Source organism: Vidua chalybeata, chromosome 2 (assembly GCF_026979565.1).
Source record: "Vidua chalybeata isolate OUT-0048 chromosome 2, bVidCha1 merged haplotype, whole genome shotgun sequence".
NCBI lineage: Eukaryota > Metazoa > Chordata > Aves > Passeriformes > Viduidae > Vidua > Vidua chalybeata.
Genome location: NC_071531.1, coordinates 82,527,584 through 82,546,467, shown reverse-complemented (window position 1 = coordinate 82,546,467; position 18,884 = coordinate 82,527,584). Strand labels below are relative to the sequence as shown.

The 18,884-nt window shown below is 41.9% G+C and overlaps 1 protein-coding gene across 2 annotated transcripts; it reads left to right on the top strand.

The window, feature by feature from the left end:
* The first annotated feature begins 594 nt into the window (after positions 1–594).
* Positions 595–18,884, top strand: LOC128783890 (transmembrane 4 L6 family member 1-like). Of its 2 annotated transcripts, none has more exons than XM_053935053.1 (6): positions 595–688; positions 5,470–5,649; positions 9,151–9,216; positions 14,572–14,717; positions 15,506–15,692; positions 16,184–18,884. In XM_053935053.1, the coding sequence occupies exons 2-6, from the start codon at positions 5,479–5,481 to the stop codon at positions 16,202–16,204; spliced, it is 591 nt and encodes a 196-aa protein (XP_053791028.1). In that variant the 5' UTR covers positions 595–688; positions 5,470–5,478; the 3' UTR covers positions 16,205–18,884. The 2 variants fall into 2 exon arrangements, with proteins under 2 accessions (XP_053791028.1, XP_053791029.1); XM_053935054.1 differs by lacking the exon at positions 595–688 and adding an exon at positions 5,043–5,122.

Sequence of the window (18,884 nt, the reverse complement as noted above, 5' to 3'; positions counted from 1 at the left end):
AAATTTTCAGTTTCCATTCCATATTCCTACTCTCTCCTCCTTGGAATAGTGTGGTTTTTTGTTTCCTTGCTCCCTCCCTTGGTCACATCTCTCTTTTTTCCCCAGCCTGTCTGTCCTTCTTTCTCCTTTTTCTCCTGTGAGTCTTTTACCCTTCCCATCCCCATTCTCCTCACCTAACTCTCCCAAGAACATGCTTTGGAGCACAGCCAGTACTGGATTTTAACAGCCACAGCCTGGTGGTCAGAAGATGATGCCACACCAATGGCCAGACTTTGCTGTGCCACCACCTCATGCTCCAACCACATTTTCTGCCAGGTACTCATAGTTCCTCTGCCATCTCCTGCCTTTCTTCTTCTGCCAAACTCCACACAGCTGAAATGGTTACAGCTGTAAAAAGGTCTCCACTGCTCCGATCCATGTATCCCGCAGGCTGAGACATTGACCATTGGAACACTGCCTTAAAAGAATCAATAACCATGGGTGACACGCCAACCTCTCACTGGCCAACCAGGGATAACTTGGGGTATTTCCTCATTCTCAGAGAGAAAGAGCTATTTGTTTAATAGAGGCCATCACCCAAAAACATTGCTCTGCCTCGCTCAGACAGCCACACTCCAGGAGAGAGGAGCTGGAAAGCCTGAAGCCAGCTGTGGGGAACTCTGGAGGCCATCTTAGCCCTGCTTAGAAGGTAAGCAAAAGTATTTACATGCTTACTGTAGCGCTAAAAAGCAAAACTTCCTAAAAACCTCACTAAAAAATAGAAGCTTGCTCTAGCCACCTTGCTTAACGAAGCTGTAGAATGTGCTTTTGTTTGGTGAATTAATAAGGTGTTTTAAGTGCTTTTGGCAAACTGGAGTGTTCTCCTAAGCTATAATAACACATGCAGATGCTCTAATGTGCACAGGTAGCAAAGCAGCATTGATTTTGGTAGTAGAGGCTCTCACTAGGTCTGGTGATTGTTGTTTAGGTAAGTTCTCCCTGCAGTTTGAAGTGGTATTGAGATAGGTCAGGCAGAAAGGGATGGAACCCCCAGCTCTTCCAGCCAAAGCAGCGTCACGTTGCTTTGTGCCGTACAAGAACTGGGCCCTCTGGTGATGTACAAAAGATGCAGAAGAGAATTTATAACTCAGCTACAAGGCTTAGCTTTTATACAAGGAGGTTAGGCTGTGCCTGTGCTTGTTTGCTTCTCTTGGAGGAGGGGAAGTAGGTGAGGTTGGGCAAACAAATGGAAAAGCTAAAGCTGGAATGAGACAGGAAAGCAGGCAGGCAAGAGTTACTGTAAAAAAATAACCTAGACACTGGTTATTTGAGACAGGTGAAATATCCAGTATTCTTTCCATTTTCCTCCATTCCCATTCCCCACTTCATCTTTCACATGCACATTGTTGGTCTGTTTAGATTTTTATCTCTTGAGCTAGGGCTTTCTCCAGAGGCTTGCAAAATGCTTTGCCAAATTTTGAGCACTGTGTAAACAACAGGTAATGACCATAAACACAGAAATATCTCTGTTAAAAATGATCCCATCTGGAACAGTTTAATGCCAGTTAGCTTATTTTAAAGACGAAATATAAAGCTCAACATGACTGTGAAGTGCTCAGAAGAAAATGCATGTAAGTACAGTGCTCTTGTTGAACTCATAGCAGCAGAGAACTATGCAATTTTTTTGCTATAGAAATGCAAACTCAGAAGAAGTCTCTAGGAGCCACATCTACTTCACAGCAATATATGGCAGCCCATAAAGTCTTTCTGTTTTCCCTCTCAGTTGAATAGGTCAGAGGACATCTCACCTGATATCTTACCTAAACTTTACCATCTTCATTCCGTCACCAAATTATGTTTTAGTCTGTCTCTGCCTTTCTCAAATGGCTTCAAGCTACCTTTCACCTGGGCTTTTTTCTTGCTTGGGAACCCAACCTTGATTGATTTCTGTGTTCCTAGCCTGCTTAATGCCTTCTCCACACCAATCTTTGTCATAAAACTTTCCAGATTAGCCAAGACACATGAGCAAATTGTGGGACATTTCACTGCTGACGGCCTCAGTTATTACAAAAACTATTTGCACATAACAAGTCAAGGCATCTGCATGTGCATGAAATGGTGTGTATCCACATCCTTTTCCTTCTCTTGCATTTGGTAACTGACTCACAGGAGAGCAAAGCCCTTTTTGTCATAAACTGACACTTCTCTCTGAGGACAGAAATCCACAGCTTGATATTTTGTATTTTCATGCACATTTTATATTTTTATGCATTTGAAAACCTTGAAGCTATGATAAAACATCATTAAGAAGCTGTGATCAGTTTGCGCCCTAAAGTTGAAGGTAGTATGCAAGTTCAATAACCTCTGACCCAGTAGTTTGAAATTTCCAAACTGACATGGAGATGTATCAGTGGATCCACTTTTGTACTGATCAGGCTTTTCTCTCTGCCTGTAGGTCACAGCATGGGTGCAGTGTGAGCTGAGGTTGTAGACTTTGGTGAAGAGGGGTCTAGTAACAGCCTATGAAAAACTGGGGGGGGATGACAGAGGTGATGGAGTGGTGTGAGAGGATATAATGAGGAGCAACAGCCCTGTTTACAGCTTTGGAGATTCAGACTGGACACGAGAAAAGACTTTTCCATCAAGTGATTGGGTCAATCCTGCAACAGGTCACCCAGAGAGGCAGTGGCGGCTCCATCCTTGGGGGCTTTTTAAAGCTCAGCTACACAAAGCCGTGGCTGACACAGTGACCTAGTGTTGGTGGTAGCCCTGCTTTCATCAGGAGATCAGATTGGACACCTGCAGAGATCTCTTTCAATCAATGCTTCATTTATGTTCATTCTTTGATTTAAAAAAAAGAACCTGAATGCTATGAACTACTAAGCTACTGTATGTTATGACAGATCCCTGAAAATGAGATGGCATGGTTTTTTGACCTGCCCTTAGCAAACAGACACAGAATTAGACAAGATTGCAGCTTTTCAGATATTTTAGGGTAGGTGCCAAACAAGCCCATAATCCACAGTCTTATCAACCCTTATGTGCAGAATAAGCACGTCACAGTAAACAGTAATAAATATTTCTCCAATTCTTACTGAGAGTGTAATTTTGACTGAAATAGAGGAAATGCAGCTGGTAGGCACCCTGGGGTGGCTTCCCTGCTTGTCCCAGTGCCAAGGGCTGAACATTCACATGGTATCCTTGGTAGCCATTTCCTGCTCTTCTAGACCTTCAGTGAAAGAGATTTCAAACCAGCTTCCCAAGACAGTGGTTCCAGAAAACCCAGGGCATCTGTAGTGGGTTTAGTACTGGCTAAATGTTAGTGCACCAACTAGAAATTATTTACTTATTTACTTGCTGTGAGATATGGATTAGGAGGAGGAGGGCAAAACAGGTTCAAAACTTTAAAGGATATAACAAAAACTTTATTAACAGAATTAAAAGAAAAATTATAAGAAAATCAGAATAAATCTTCAGAACACCTCTTCCTCCCACAACCTCTTTTCCTTCCCCCTGACAACATGAAGAGACAAAACTTGGAACTTTTAGTCAGTTTACCACTTCTAAAATAATCTTTCTTTAGTTTAGTTAGGGAGAGGAGTCTCTCTTGCCTTGCTATGGAGACTTTTTTACAAGAAACAGTTTTTGTGTGTCTTTAATGTCATAGCAAATCAGCTGCTCGGGAAAGGAAAATTTGTTTGCAGTGTGAAGGTCTTTCTTATGCTTTGCAGCTTTCTCAAAGTGCTTTTATGGGTTATGTCAATTTATGGGGTACTATTTTAAGGATGAGTTGTTTTAGCATAAAAACAAAAGTTCTTTTTTTTAATGTCTGGAAATAGAAGTTTTTCTTCTTTTGCCCCTGGGGCAAAGTTTCTGATCTCTCTTATCTTTTTCTGTTTAAACTTTTTATTGGATTATAGTTTTTTAGCATTTATATGCTTTAGCATGAGTGGTTTTTTTTATGGGCTGCGGGTGAATGATGCATTTCTTTATGCACTTTATGAATTATAGGGAAAAAATGAAGTTTGATGTATCAAAAAGTATATCTCCACTATAGCCTCACAAAAGAATTTCAACTTCAGACTAAGGCATCTCTTTAATCCTCTCCCATCTAAAATTTGACTTCTTTACTGACTTCAGTAAGTTTTCTCTACGTGTTTTCTCTACGTGTCTTCACTCTTTTTTTTTCCTGATTTGGGAGAGAATTAGTGTTTGTAGGTTTGTTTGTTCTTAAGTTTTATCAATTGAAACAGTTTTTATAGTCTTGCAGCAGGGAAAGGTTGATCTCATCTAGGCTCTGCAATTGAGGAATCACTATGTTTTTTGCTGCTGGTTACGTGGTCCCCGCCGGTACCATGTGAGTCACGCTGGCTGACAGAACGTGCAGCTTCTTCTTCATGAATGACACCAGGAAAAAGAAATAAAACTGCTGCTGCTGCTTTTGTCTTTCTGCTTGCAGCATGGTTTGCTAAAAGCAGCTAAGCAAATCAAGTCTATTGCGAGTCATGCCGAGACAGCTGCAGCGATGCAGTCTCAGCCACGTGGCTGCTCCTGGACTGGGCCAGCAGTGGCTATTTTTGGCCCTGGCCATTTCTGACCTTGGGGCCGTCTCCAGTGTCAGCCATGGGGCAACTCCCGGCTCTGACCTTGGAGCAAAGCAAAGTCTATGTGCGAGCCATGCTGAGATAGCCCTGGCCGCACGGCGCTGTCTCGGCCACACCAACTCCGGACAAGCAGTCCTGGCTGCGCGGTCGCCCGTGGCACTGGGACAGTCTCAGTGGCATGGCCTGGAGGCAGCAGAAATCTCAGCCGAGCAGCCAGCTGCATGAGCCGTGTGAGCCTGGCCTGGCTAGGCCTGGCCCAGCCGCACAGGGCCAGCCCAGGCCCGGCTGGTTGCTTCTTCAGAAGCCAGAAGCCAAGAGAGCTTCCCTGCCCTAACCTATCTTCAAATGTGTTTTCATAGAGGCGTATTCAGCTCTTCTAAGTGGCTTAAGTGGGTGTCAATCTTCCAAACTAGCCAGTTGATTGGCTCCAGCTGGTCTCCACAGGGAACCACCCCCCAACTGAAAACCAGACTTGGTTGAACCAGGACAGCATCCACCTCCTCTTCCACTCAAGGCCTTGGCCCTGACTGCCAGCCAGGGTATCTGTTTGTGGGGTCATGGTTTTGTTACTGATATTCTCAATGGACAGACAATTGTCCATTAACAACTAAAATGAAACTCTCTGGTAATTTCCTGCCAGGAAATTACAGGTTTAGTCCTACAATTTTAAATAAATTCAATTAAACATCCCAGCGGTGAATAATTCAATTTAAAATAAATTCTCTGAAGGGAACAGGGTCTGTAGAACAGGATTATCTGTGTAAGTCTTACCTGGAAGATTTCTTTCTACAACATTGGTTCTTCTTTCATTGAAGTATAAAACTGCTGAAATCTGGTGCTCCTTGCACTGCAGTAACCCAAACCTCCCTCTATCTTTCCTGAGCAGAGAGCTGCCATGTGCACAGGGAAGTGTTCAAAGTGCATTGGGATCACCCTCCTCCCACTGGCCGTATGTGCCATTGTCTCCAACATTCTCCTGTACTTCCCCAATGGACAAGTACTGCAGCTCAGCGAGATAACTGATTTGGTCTGGTTTTTCCACGGCATTCTGGGAGCTGGGATACTGGTAAGAGATGAATATTTATTGTGAGTTTTGTTCAGTTGTTTTAAATTTGGGGGCTGAGGAAATCTCCATTTAAAAAAAGGTCATAAAAATGTGTTTTGCATAAACACATGAACAGCTTGAATGAGAAGTTGGGTATATAACTGAGAAAATGCATTTAACGCAAAAAAAGTGCCTAGTCAAAGAAATACAAAACATTCCTGAAATAAATATCAGGACTCCAAGTTAGGATGCAGCACTAGGCCTGACTGCTCACTGTGGAGAAGAGTTACATGAGTGACCATCCTCCAAGAGTGAAAGCAAAGCTGAGGTCAGCTGGAGGTGGTGAGTTTTTGCTATTGTCTGCACCCCCACGTTACTCCTCCAACTGATTTTATGTACACACAATTCACAAAAACATTAAGGAAAAAACTGAAACATATTTCAGCAGGTGTTAGTTTGAGACCCAGCTAACACTTGACAAATGTGGAGCTGCAAATGGCTTAATAAGCTGAATGCCTCCTGTTCCCACACTCCCACCCACCTTCTTTTGGATTGGATCTGGTTTGAATGTGCTCTTCTATAACTAGTTCTCCATTCCAGGCCTCAGGAAAGATCACTTTTATGTGAATAACCATGTCTAGAAGGGAACATGTTGGGGAATATTTATCTTTCCAGTTCATAAGAAAGCCTGCTCCCCTTGTGCTCTTTCAATTATCTACCCAAGTGCAGTTAAAAAGCTGAGCAATAACATGCATATGACCAGTACTGGGCAGATGGCAAACTGGCACAGAGCTGGTCAAAAAATAAAAGAATCTTTAAGAATAATTAACTTAGAAAAAAGTAAATCTTATTTACGGTCAGCCTATGGTGCAGCTGCTGCTTAAGTCTATGGAAAGCCTGCAGTGGATCTGGTTCATACTCGTCTTTCCCAAAGCAGAAACACGGTATAAAGTCATTCAATAAACTGTTCTCCACCAGCAGCTTGTCTGCTTCTTCTTGTGGCTACCACTTGGGCCTATTACTCATGCTGAGCTTGAACATAAGCATGAGTTTGTAGAAGGAAGAAGTGCAACTACATGAGAGACCTTGTGGAAAATACGTATCACTGCAAGCCCAGGAGTCATTGGCGTTCAATGAAAGGAAAGGAAAGATGTTAGACGTGACAGCGTCATTGGCTCATTGAAAATGGGCCTTCTTTTAAGGCTTCCATACAGCCTTGCCTGTGGCCAGCACCACATACATCAAAAATGAGAACAGTTAGTCAGAGGAAAGGAAAAATTTGCATTGACCTTCAAAACACAGCATTAGGAGTAATTACTGATCCACAAACAATGCTGTTGAGTGTACACGTTTTCCAGAAAACAGCATGAGAAATGCCCACAGGTAAGAGGAAAGAAAGTATTATCATCAGCTCCATCTTCCAGGTGCTGGAAGCATGGGAAAATGAAGATTGGCTTTTCAGTGTCCTAAGGAGTTAAAACAAGGAACAGGATGTTCCACGACTGGAGTCTGGTCCATATCCTGACACTACAGTGAGGAAAGATGAAGCTGCAATATGTTCCCCCATGCACCTGGATTCCTCCCAGAGGAAACTGAGGCAAGTCATGCCAATGGGTTGCCCGATCTTGGAGAATCTCCCCTCAACTAGTATGCAGCCTTCAGAGTGAAGACTGTGGGAGAAACTTCAGAACAGCCTGGCTTAGCTCAGTGAGGCAGTAAACCTCCCTCCACCTGGGAACTTCATCTGTAGACTGAATCACAGATCGTCAGCACACCCTTTGGCTGAGTAGCCAGCTCCACCCTTTCCTCCTCTGCTAAATTTCTAATGGAAATTATATTACATGAAAACCTCTCAATTTCCTTATTTCAAATATTTAGGATGTAAAGAGAGTAAGACTGGCTCTATGTGTCACAGCAATGCCTTTCCTCATAGAAAGCCTGTGTGCAATAGAAGGAAAGACCTGACTGAGCCATGGCTCACACACAGCTCTTGTTTTACTGACAACAGCCAAACCCAGCAAATTCTCATGCCCATGTCAAAAGGCAGGTGTTTATAATCAGGCACTGCATAAAAAGAAAGCTGCCAAGCAAATCCTTCATCCTGAGCCAGGCTAATAGATGACACAAAAGTGTTTGCTATTTAGATGGGAAACCTTGAAAGAAAAATGACAGTCCTGGAGGAAAAGGAGTGTTGGTTTGATGGGCAGAGGTATTAACTCTTCTTCTGAGTGCCAGACAGTAGAACACTGGGGCTGAGGCTGCCTTGGGGATCATATGTGATTATATAAGAGTGGACTTCTTTGCAGGAAGAGAAACACCTTTTTAACCTCAATGCTCTACTTCTGCAGGCTTCCAGATGTGGTCCAGATGTGGTCCAGCACCACTGTAGGTGCTATAGGTTGCCTCTAGGGTGTGCATAAAAGGCAACAGAGAATAAATACTTTGAAAAATATTTAGGAGCCTACAATTCTAAGCAAGTTTCATAATAATGTCCCACACTGTTCAACAGAGACATTCACACTACTCACATAAATTCTATGGGCTTTGTTCATTATGGACATTCTGCTCTTCCTGACCTACATGAGAAAAAGTCTTGCCAGCATCTAGTCAGGCCATTTTTACAGTTTTTACCTTTTATGTTTGTTTGTTTGTTTGATTGATTGATTGATTGACTAATTGATTTGGGTTCTCCTCCTTTCATTAACTTGATGGTAACCATTTCCTACTTTTTTAAATACTCCATTACTTGTGCTGCTCTTTGAGATGCTTTAACCAGCACTGGTGTGTAGAGACAAGGCAGTGGGAGTGTGCTGGCTGCACAGCCAGACCCACAAAAGCTTTCTTGCCCTCTGGCTATCAAACTAAAGGCATTTTTTCCTAACTCCAGAGTGTCTGTAAGGCAGCATTATATCTCAAGTCATAGATGGTTGCTGACTGCATTGTATTGGTCCAGCTCTGCCTGATAATTACCATGGAGAAATCTGATGTGAACTCGAAGTTCCCTGTTGACTGAAGTCCATCTTGTAGGTTTTCCAGAAGTTTAGCACAAAAAAAAAAAAAAAAAAAAAAAAGGTCAGATTTGTTTCAGGAAGCTCAAGGCTGATTTCCTAATTATAATCCCAAGCATGCTCAGGAGGTTTACACTGACCATAATTCTTAGTCCACCTATGTATCTTTTCTGGGTAGAAATTCAGTTTTCTCAAAACTGACACGTTTTTTTTTCCAAATAAAAAACCCCAACAATACCATGCTAAACCTTTTTATACCCTGAAAAAAAGCAGTATAGCTTCAGCAATCAGAATTGATGTACCAGACCAGCAATTTGCCAGACAGCTCTAGCTATAATCCCACACTTATTTCTGAGTAACTCTTCAGCAGCACCAACATCCAAGCAGGTGTAACTCCCAGAGAAGAGTCAGAAGGTGACTTACATTTGAGGAACATGATGCCCAAGCTCTTAGAATTTAAAAGCCACCCCAGCAAAAGTGCTGCACACCAATTCAGCCTGTGCTTTTCTTACAGGTTATTTTGCCGGCATTCATGATGCTGGAAGCAGGTGGAGCAGGATGTTGCGCTAACAGATGTGGGGTAAGTGGATATTTATGTGTTGAAATGGCCCTACAGAGTTTGTGTAATAGCTCTTTAAATGGCTGCTCAGCAGGTGGAAATGTGCAGTGACAAACCATCACACCACTGTCAGCAGCCATGTCAGGGAAATGGAGAAGAGGAGCTTGATCTGCAGCGTGCCTGAGCTGGGGCTGAGAGCTCAGTTAGCCAACAAGAACGTTATGATGTTGCAGCTGCTGATACGAGGGAAATGAGCCAGGGCCGGTGCTGGAGCCCTTAGGCACAACGCTGAGGGCAAAGGGGACTACATCCCATAAAGTAAAACGTGGCTCCAGCTTCCCCTGCTCAAGGCAATCATAAAGACTGAGACAGTTGCTTGTTCCTCCTGTTTCCTCTATACCCTTCCATGGCAATCTGCTTTTCCACAGGTTCATCCCTGCTTTTCTCTGTAGGGATACATACATCCTTTATTTGCAGGTCCATGCCAAAAGTGTGAGATGCTGCATCAGGCACTGAGGAGCCAGCACTGCTTCTTGCAGTTCTGATCATTAGCTCACATGTGCCCAAATATTATACATGTGAAATGTGAAAATGCAATTCAGGCTCTCTGACATCTAAAGAAAGGCCAGAGAGATGTTTTATTTGATAATTAAGAATATTATAAAGCAACATGTCATAAAGGCATCTCCACTCATCCTCAAGCCCTGGGCACAGACTTCTGTGTGGCTATCATTATTGGCAAGAATAAACTGACTTAGAAATTTTTTTGAGTCTGCATCCTTCCCAGAAGCAGTCTGGAATGAGAGATTCCATGCAATAAAGCAGGTCTCTTCTGTACTCTTCAATTAATATTTAGTCTGATCCATGAGAAAACCTTTGCCTCTTTAAAACATTTTACTTAAATTAATTCATGATTCATAATACCAAAATAGCATTCTTTATTAGGATGTCACACATTAGCAAGCACATCCCAAGGGACATGTCATTACATTGATTTTACCAAATGTCACATGCACAGACAGGATGCTAACAATGGCCAAGCAGGCCAGCTGCAGAGCTGGGGTGAGATCCCAGGCACCCTGCAAACAGTGCCTGAGCCAGCTGCTTTGCTTGATTTTGAGTGATGTAGAAAGCAGTGTAGTGTGTAGAAAGCCACTGTTGTGGTTCCTACGCTCGCTGGATCTGTTAAGTCACGAGGGGAAATCCAGCTGAACTGGGCTGAGTTCACACAACATCTCATTTACCTCTTTTCCATCCTTCATCCCAGTCCTAAATATTACAGAGCCAAGAGTCAAACTTCCCCAGTCTAGCTAGGTTCACTCACCAGCCCAACAACACAGCAGGTAGCACAATGTCATCCAGCAGCCCACATCCACAGACCCACCATGATCCTCCATTCTCCCCCTCCTCTTTCACTGTCTGAGCCATTCCTAGCAGCAGTACATCAATGCCAGATACCCTGTCTGCACCTTCCCATCACTGACTGGTTACCTACAAGCTGTTCCTCCTCTTCTTTATTTGTTGTTATGGAGGAATAAATTATATATTAAGAAAGTAATTTGATTATGCACTGTGATATTTTGTAGAATCAGAAAAATCACAGAATCACTAAGGTTGGGAAAAAACTCCAAGTTCATCAAGCCCAACCTTCAAACGAATACCACCATGCCCACTAAGTCATATCACAAAGTGGCTGATGGTCAAGTGATGAAGCTACCCAAACCAAACTGGAAAATGCCTATCTATGAAAATGCTGTCTTTTTGAACACACACCTCTCTGGAGTCATACATCTGTGAGGTGGAAAGGGTGAAGCTCTACCCCCTATGCTTTAAACAGACTGTGGCTCAAAGTAGGGATGAGATGGGGACATGAGTGAAGAGTGAGTGGCTGTGAACAACACCAAAAACAAGTTTACCCTGCACAGCTCCCGGGGAAGAGTGATTTCCAAACATTCAAAAAGAGGTCAGTGTTGCAGGGCGATCTGAAGGCTGATGGTCTGCTTCTTCAAGGGAAGAAACTTCAGGCAAAATTTGCTTCGTGGAGAGTGGAAGAAAATGCACAGACATCCACAGCAGGGGTGCTCAGATGTCCTGACTATAAGGGCTGTATATGAAAGGTAGGGTAGGTATGGTGTGAGGCCCTGGAGAACAGAGGGCTCCTGGGATTGGTTCAAACATCCACAATGTCAGCAACCTCCCAGAGTGCCAGAGCTCCTTGGGAGACAGGTCTGGATGGACCTATTAAGGGGTCTCCATCTACTGGCAGAGAAACAGCCCTCATGGAACTACTCAGGAGCCTCTGTAATCCAAAGGCAAGTTTGAGCACCTTTCTGCTTTGGAGATCTTAGGTATAAAATGATAACTTAGACTGAATACTCCAAACTGCAGAATTGCTTGTCATAGTAAAAAAAAAAAAAAAAAAAAAAAAAAGGTTAAAGAATTATTACTGATCAGAATTATTGTTCAGTCAAAACATAACGTTTTCCTCAGGGCAGGGACTCTGTTCTATTTTATTTTGCCCAATTCCTGCTTTAATAGTTTCAGACTTCATCAAAGCCTTTACACACTGCCAAAGTATTTTCAACAGTAATAAAAATTACTATATTTCTTATACTTTTTATTCACTTCAGTGAGTTTTCCAGTTCACAGTGATTACATGCTTCATTAAGTTTTTTCATTAATCAGCTTTAAATTATTACTTACAAACATACATCAATGGCTTCTTGTCCTTGCATTACAAAGTAATGAACTTGGAAAGTAATAGATTTAGAAAGCTTCAGTGTCTTGCAGCTTAGCACGTACACATCTGAAATCATCCACTGCACTGACATGATGAGGAAAAAGACCCACCCAAAATACAGCTTCTCTTATTGCATCAGCAAACATATACTCCAGTATTTCTAAGTCTTCCTTAAGAGTTACTAGTAGAACAACAATAGCCATAGCAGCTTTCCGACAAACTTAAGGAAAGATATCCAGAAACCAGACAGAATAACAATTTCATCAAAAACAAACAAACAAACAAAACCAAACCAAACAAAAAACCCACCAAAAAAAAAAAAAAAAAGTGTATGGAACAAGAACCAGGGTGTTAAAGAGCAGCACAAGCTGGGACAGGAGGAAATTGGTAAATTCACCAAAGTAGCTGATGCAAACATTCAAAGAATGAATTCAAGAGTCTTCGTCAGCTCACCAGGGACAATTCAATTAAAGGATAAAGCAGGGAAAATCAGCAAAAATGGTCAGCAAAACCTTTTCAGGAGTACAGAACAGGTCAACATCATGGGAAACAAATTTCAACACACTCAAGCATCCCAGCTTAGGCCTTCTGTTCCAATTAAGGACACAAATGAGGAAATGAAATATTTCAATGAGAAGTAAAACTAGGGAAAATGCTGAAAGTTTGAGATGATTAAATACTTAATAAAATTCTTGGATTTTAACAGATTATGAGGCAAGCCTCCAGAAAAGTCTCCAGATCAGTAGTTAAAATAGGGAAATGCCCCTGGATATCTAGAGAATGCTGAGGAGACCCAATCCAACAGCTGTAGCAACTTCAGACTCCTCTTTCGGTGACAAGTCTCTGTCTAGATGATCTTGTACACAGTAAGGGAAATAGTTGGGATAGGCTAGTCATACAGTCAACATATTCCAAATGAGACAATCATGTGACAGAGCAAAGTCATCACAGATAGCACTGACAAGTACTACTAGTACTAACTGCTATCATAAAACATAGCAATACCAAAAGACCATTTGACTTTTTCCTCATAATTACCTTTGGGATACCCTGTACTGCTATGCTGTACTAAAACAAATTGCTAACATAATTAAGATACTTCAACCAAGAAGCAGAATCAGAGTTGAAGTAAATGAGAAAACAAGTGGGGAAAAGTGATTCAGAATAGGTAGGAGTTTCAAAGAGAGTATCAGTCACTCACCTTCACCACAAGGCATGGTTGGTAATCTTATTGTGAGAGACAGTGCATCAGCTACAACACAGACACTGTTTTGGTCCAGGACAATAGACTAAATTACCTACATTTTGCTGACAGTGGAGCTCTGCTCTTGCAATTCAGCCAACATGCAGATAAAGACTAAGAAACGAGTATCCAGCTTTGCAAGAAAAGCCTGAGCTGTTAATCAGATATGATTAAATAAATCCCATGAGAAATCCCAGCAACTTTTAATTCAAGGACTGCTTTAGAGGCAAAACAATACACAAAACTAGACAATTCACACACCAGCATCGTGCAAGGTTCTACAGAAAGCAGTTGGCTGCCAAGCTTGAAAATGCATTTACCAGCCTGAATGCGTTCAGAGAGTGAAGCCTTTTTAAGGCTTTGTCAAAAAACTCCAACATGGATAATGGATATTTCCATTTAACTCTGTAGTGCAGTGGTCTGTGGAACAACTGGGACTAGAAGAAAGTTTCTACCTGCCTTGTGAAGTGGTGGATTTGGCCTGGTATTTGCTGGCAATGGGGAATTATGAGACTTGAGATATTTGGCTTCAAACCTGAGTCATGAATGAGAGTATTTTGTATGTGCTTCCTTGGTCATGCCATTGCCCTGACTTTAAGGCAGGCCTGCTGCCTTCTCCCTGCTCCAGGTCTTCCCCCGGCTCTATGGCAGAGTTGTGAACAACCACCAACAGTGATTCTTAACAAGACTATTGAGAAGCCTGTCCTAGATGCACCACCAGTAGCACCCTCCTGGGATTTTTATTTCTATAGACAAATAGCAACTGGATGCATCCCATTCATTACTAGAAAACTACCCCAGAATGGAGTAAAGGTAACATTTCTGTGGGAGTGGCTGATGTAAAACATGAGTGCATTATATAGAATTTGAAGTCACTGCTGGTTTGTTGCCACATGCAGCACAATTAGATTTCTCAACATGAAAAGTGGTAATCACATGTCATGGTGTTGCAAAATGAAGGAAAGCAGCAATAAGAAAGGCCATCAATTAGCAAAAACAATTAATGTATCTTCTGTTGCTTTCATACCTGGTTCAGTAGTTGCTTGCCTTTTCTGTTGGTCCAAGGGCTAAGGAAGGTGAAGAGTTGGAAATGCTAAGGCACATGATACAGAACAGATCAGTCCAGGACTGGCCTTATACTGGCTTTTGAAAGAAAACTCACAGATTTTTCATAATTGATAGCTTAAGCATAAAACTCAATAAATTCTTTAACATCTAGGACAGCTACAACAGTCAGAAATAGTCAACTATTTTTACTCCCACAAATTTAGTAGCAGTAGTAGTTTCAGCATAAAGTAAGAGACAAGAAAGAGCATTCTTTCTCATTCATTGTGAGTTCTCTATGCTACTCAAACCTCTGTGCACACAATGTTGAAGGCCATTTCCCTTTCAGATGCTGCTGTCAGTGATCCTGTCTGTGTTGGGATTCGCAGGAGGAGCATATTGTGTGGTCATCTCTTTGTTGGGTCTGATTGGGGGTCCTCTGTGTGACACAGGTGATGGAGAATACCTCTACCCTTTCAGGAATGACACTCTGGAGTGAGTATGGCTTACAGGCTCCTCCAATTTTGCTTTCCCTGATCCCTCCCCTATCTTTTTAAAGTGAACTTGAATTTTTCCAAAATGAACTGATAATTCATTTTCAAAACGAACTGATGGTTCATACAGGTATGCACCCTGTGTACACCTAAACTCACACTTCTCTGAGAAGCATGTTCCAGCTGGTCATCTCTTTGACCAAGGTATCACCCTTGGGCAAATTGCCTGAGTTTCATCTGCTGTGCTTGCCTCAAGCCCCTTGTGCAATTTGCACCATGCTTTCAAAATCCAGTGAGCTGTGACTTTCTTTACTGTGCCACATTAATCTGTTAAATTATCAAGAGTTCAGCCAGCTCTACCTACTTCTGAAAAGCAAAGCAAAAATCTCTGAATCTTTAAAGTCAACCTTGACAACTGTGCTCTTCAAATCAGAGCTAGAGCTAATGAATGGAGTGGGCTGAGACACCACAGCAGGAATGGAGAATGTGGAGACACATTTTAAAACCATTATGGACCTTTCTATTCAGTTATTAACATAATGTTCCCTACAACAAAGAGGAGGTTCTTGTGCATGGCAACAAAGTACAAATGTGGCTCTCTTCCCTAATTATCAATTGCATCTCTGCAAAGGGAATTCTGGGGAGAATCACCGGCTTTGACCAATTATAGCACCACCTGAGATTTACTTTGTGCAGTCAAGTTCAGAAAATGAAATGCCAGAAAACAGAGAAAGCATTCTCATTTTTTTTACTTTCTAATATCTTGCCAATTATTTTCCTATATCACAGAGACAATTATTTGTTTAACCAGACAACATGGAGTATTTGCAAGCAACCTGAAAACATCATCCTTTGGAATATTGTCCTTTTCTCTATTCTCCTGATCATCGGTGTGATTGAAGCTATTCTTTGCTTCATTCAAGTCATCAATGGACTCACTGGCTTCATATGTGGCACATGTATGAGGAGAAGAAAGGTTGGTATGCAGTAAAAGGGTGCTTTATGTTCTTTCCAGTTTTATTTTTCAGGCTCTGGTAATGGTACATGAGCTGAGAGATCTGCACAGTCCCTGGACAAGCTCCTCTGGGCAGTACAGATGCATTTGCACACTCTCTTTCTGTCTGTCACATTATTGTCAGGGATAACCTGGTCCTCAGATTTTTCTAAACAGCAGTATGACATATTGACATACTCATTGCATGGTTCTGTTGCTATTTAAGAAGCCTTCTTGATAAAGTGTAATGACCCTCCCTAGCATACATAAGTGAGTGACAAAAAGTTGAGATGTTTTAAATTGGTCAAACGTAGTAATGTTGTTATTTTACAGAATGGAAGAGAACATCTTCCAAATTTCATTTATCACTATTGATTCCTTTTCATTGTTTCTTTTCATTGTACAAGATATTTGCAATAAGTCAGATATCCCCTGTAATATTAATTAATCATCTCTCATTCATTGCCTTTCAGACAAATATTTCTGGAATGTGAATGACCTACAAGGAATGCCAAGACAAGCCCCAAAATGCTGATTCACATACAATAAGGATAGTGCACTGTGCTGTTTTATTTATGGGGGGACAACAAAAAAAAAAAAAAAAAAAAAACCAAAAACCAAAAAAAAACAAAAAAAAAACCAAAAACAAAAACAATGTTCAGGTGTTTCAATAATTTTTTTATAAAGAAGTCAGGGCAGAAAAGGGCTAGATCATTTCAATCTGAGACTCCACTTTTTCATCTCTCTAAAGATACCTGCTAAACCTCAGGTACTGGCAAAAACATTAATCTGTCTGGCCCTTACTGCTGTACTTGTGTATAAAGCACAACAGTCCTCAGATAAAAGACCACCACTTGCCCTCTCATGTATGTGGGAAGTGGAGATTGTTAATTTATCAGCTGCATGAAGCAGATGCTCTCTGGCAGATGTAAATAATATCCCATCCTCCCCAAATCTCACCATGAGCTCATCTGTCTGTTCCTATTAATTTTCGAATGGGGCACTCACAGATTTGAATGAGGATGAGCAGAAAATACATCGAGCAGTGTTTGAGACACTGCAGAGGGAACTGAAGAACATGGTTTTCAGCTCTTTCTGCCATCCTGGAGCCAGATCCCCTTGCCAAAGCCCAGGACACTTCTAAATTAGTTTTTCAGGAGCATCTGAGAGTTGTGGCAGCCTTAGAGGAGCATTTGGGTCAACACAGATGGTAGGGTTTGTAGCAAGAGTTTAGAAATGTCTGGTTTAACAAAAGGGTGAAGAACCTCACCACCAATTATGCCTTCATGAAACTGCCAAGAATTTTCCTAACTTCCACACAGATCTATAGGGCTGTTCTAGAATAGAGCACATGGATCAAGGAATTACCTCACCAAAGACAAATGTAGTAATTATGTACAGCTTAGTAATAAATAGAAGATACAATCGGAAGGCAGCAAATTGCATCAGCATTAGTTTTTTAGCAACAGTAATACCAACCAGGAACTCCATAATTCCCCATCATCACTCAAGAGGAAGCTCTTAATCTTGAGCTAATGTCCATGACTGGGAAATTTCAGAAAACTCATCATTTCAATGACTTCCTCAAAGGTTAATTCTTGGACATGAACTGTCTTTTGTCAGCCAAACTGTGAAAGAATACTAACCCAGCCTGAATGCATGCAGCCAGCTATGAAAACCTGAATATATTTAAAGCACTTGGAGCCCATTTTTCCTGATTTATGTTTTCTCAGAGTTGTTCATATTTCCGCACTGTAGCGTGGGAGCAAGCTCTTTAAATACACTTATTGCAGACATATGTGGCTGCTTGTGCTGTCCTTTAATGCAACATGCAAAATGCTTCACATTCTCCTTTATATAAAATGGAGACAAAAAGGCCAGTTGCCTAGATGAGGAGCATATGCACCTTGAAGCATAGTTTCACCCCTAGAAGGAGGAAATTTAACCTATAAAATTTAAATGCAACTTCTGTAAAGAAGAAAGTGTAAGACTTGTTGAAGTGTGCAGTTCATCACTAGGTGCATCCAAACTAGCCAAGTGGCTTAAAAAGCTCATGTTCTTTGCCAGCATGGACGGTGCAACCACATACAGCAGACAGCAAACCAGGAAAAGAATTAAAGAGGCAGTGGGAAAGAAGGATATTTGCATGTAGTCAGGTGGAGAGAGACTCTTTCATCAGCACAGGGGCTTTATGAACTCTTCACAGTCCCTAAATACCCACCCTTCCTCATCCCTTAGTTTCGACTCCCTGACTCTCACCTCTGGGATAAAGCCAACTTTGGCTGTGCTAGCACCAGGAGAGGAAGAGATACCCACTGGCACACCTCCCACACAGAAAAATAAGTGCACTGTGCTGCTGCCATCTGCTTGTTCCAGGCTGTCCTGCCCTGAGGATGTCTGTGTGCTCCTGGGAACACCCTCTGTCCTGCCAATCGTGTGACCACTGGCCTCACTGATATATGTAAATATTAAATATTGCTATTCTGAACTTATTTCCTGACTTGATTTGTGTGGTCTGAAGGACTTATGAGCTCAAATTACCTCCAATGGGAAGATAAATGGAATAACAGAGAAAGCAGAGTTAAATCATTTGACTTGAGTCACCATGAAGAAGTCTCTTCTAGGGTAGGCATCAAGATACACAGGCATTGGCTGGGAGAGGCAATCTTCCCCCAGCCCACACTGAAAGAGATGCAGAAGGCAAGTGGGAGGCATTGCCTTTCTGAGCAAGGTTTGGTTGTCCACCATGGACAGGAACATCTGGTGCCATTTGAAGAACCCAGTCACAGATGTCCAGAGATACAAGAGTCTTATCTGGAGCTAACAACATGGAGATGTGGCTGACCAAAGCAAACAGCTGTCCCTTGCAAACACAAGGATGCTAAAAATTCATTTAGTGAAAATACATAAAAGTGACTAAAATTAGATTAAATTATTTCAGCTCATGCTTTTTTGGATCCCCCAAATCACCTTTTACATGAGTCAAAGCCTGTGCTCTCAGAAGTGACACCAGAGCCTTCTCCAGGAGCCAGCCAGCACATTGCAACAGGGGCAGCTCCTCATGCCGAGCACTGCAGGGAGACCTGAGAACCCAAGCTCTTCTGGTGGGCAAGGCTTCAAAAGAAAATGTCTGCATAATACTAAATATAATAAAAACTTTGATTTGAACAGAGA

Excerpts from the sequence above, each read along its gene's own strand:
- LOC128783890 (XM_053935053.1), top strand. The coding sequence starts at position 5,479 with ATGTGCACAGGGAAGTGTTCAAAGTGCATTGGGATCACCCTCCTCCCA. Across the intron at positions 5,650-9,150 it reads TTCTGGGAGCTGGGATACTG|GTTATTTTGCCGGCATTCAT; the intron begins GTAAGAGATGAA and ends CTTTTCTTACAG. Across the intron at positions 14,718-15,505 it reads TTCAGGAATGACACTCTGGA|AGACAATTATTTGTTTAACC; the intron begins GTGAGTATGGCT and ends CCTATATCACAG.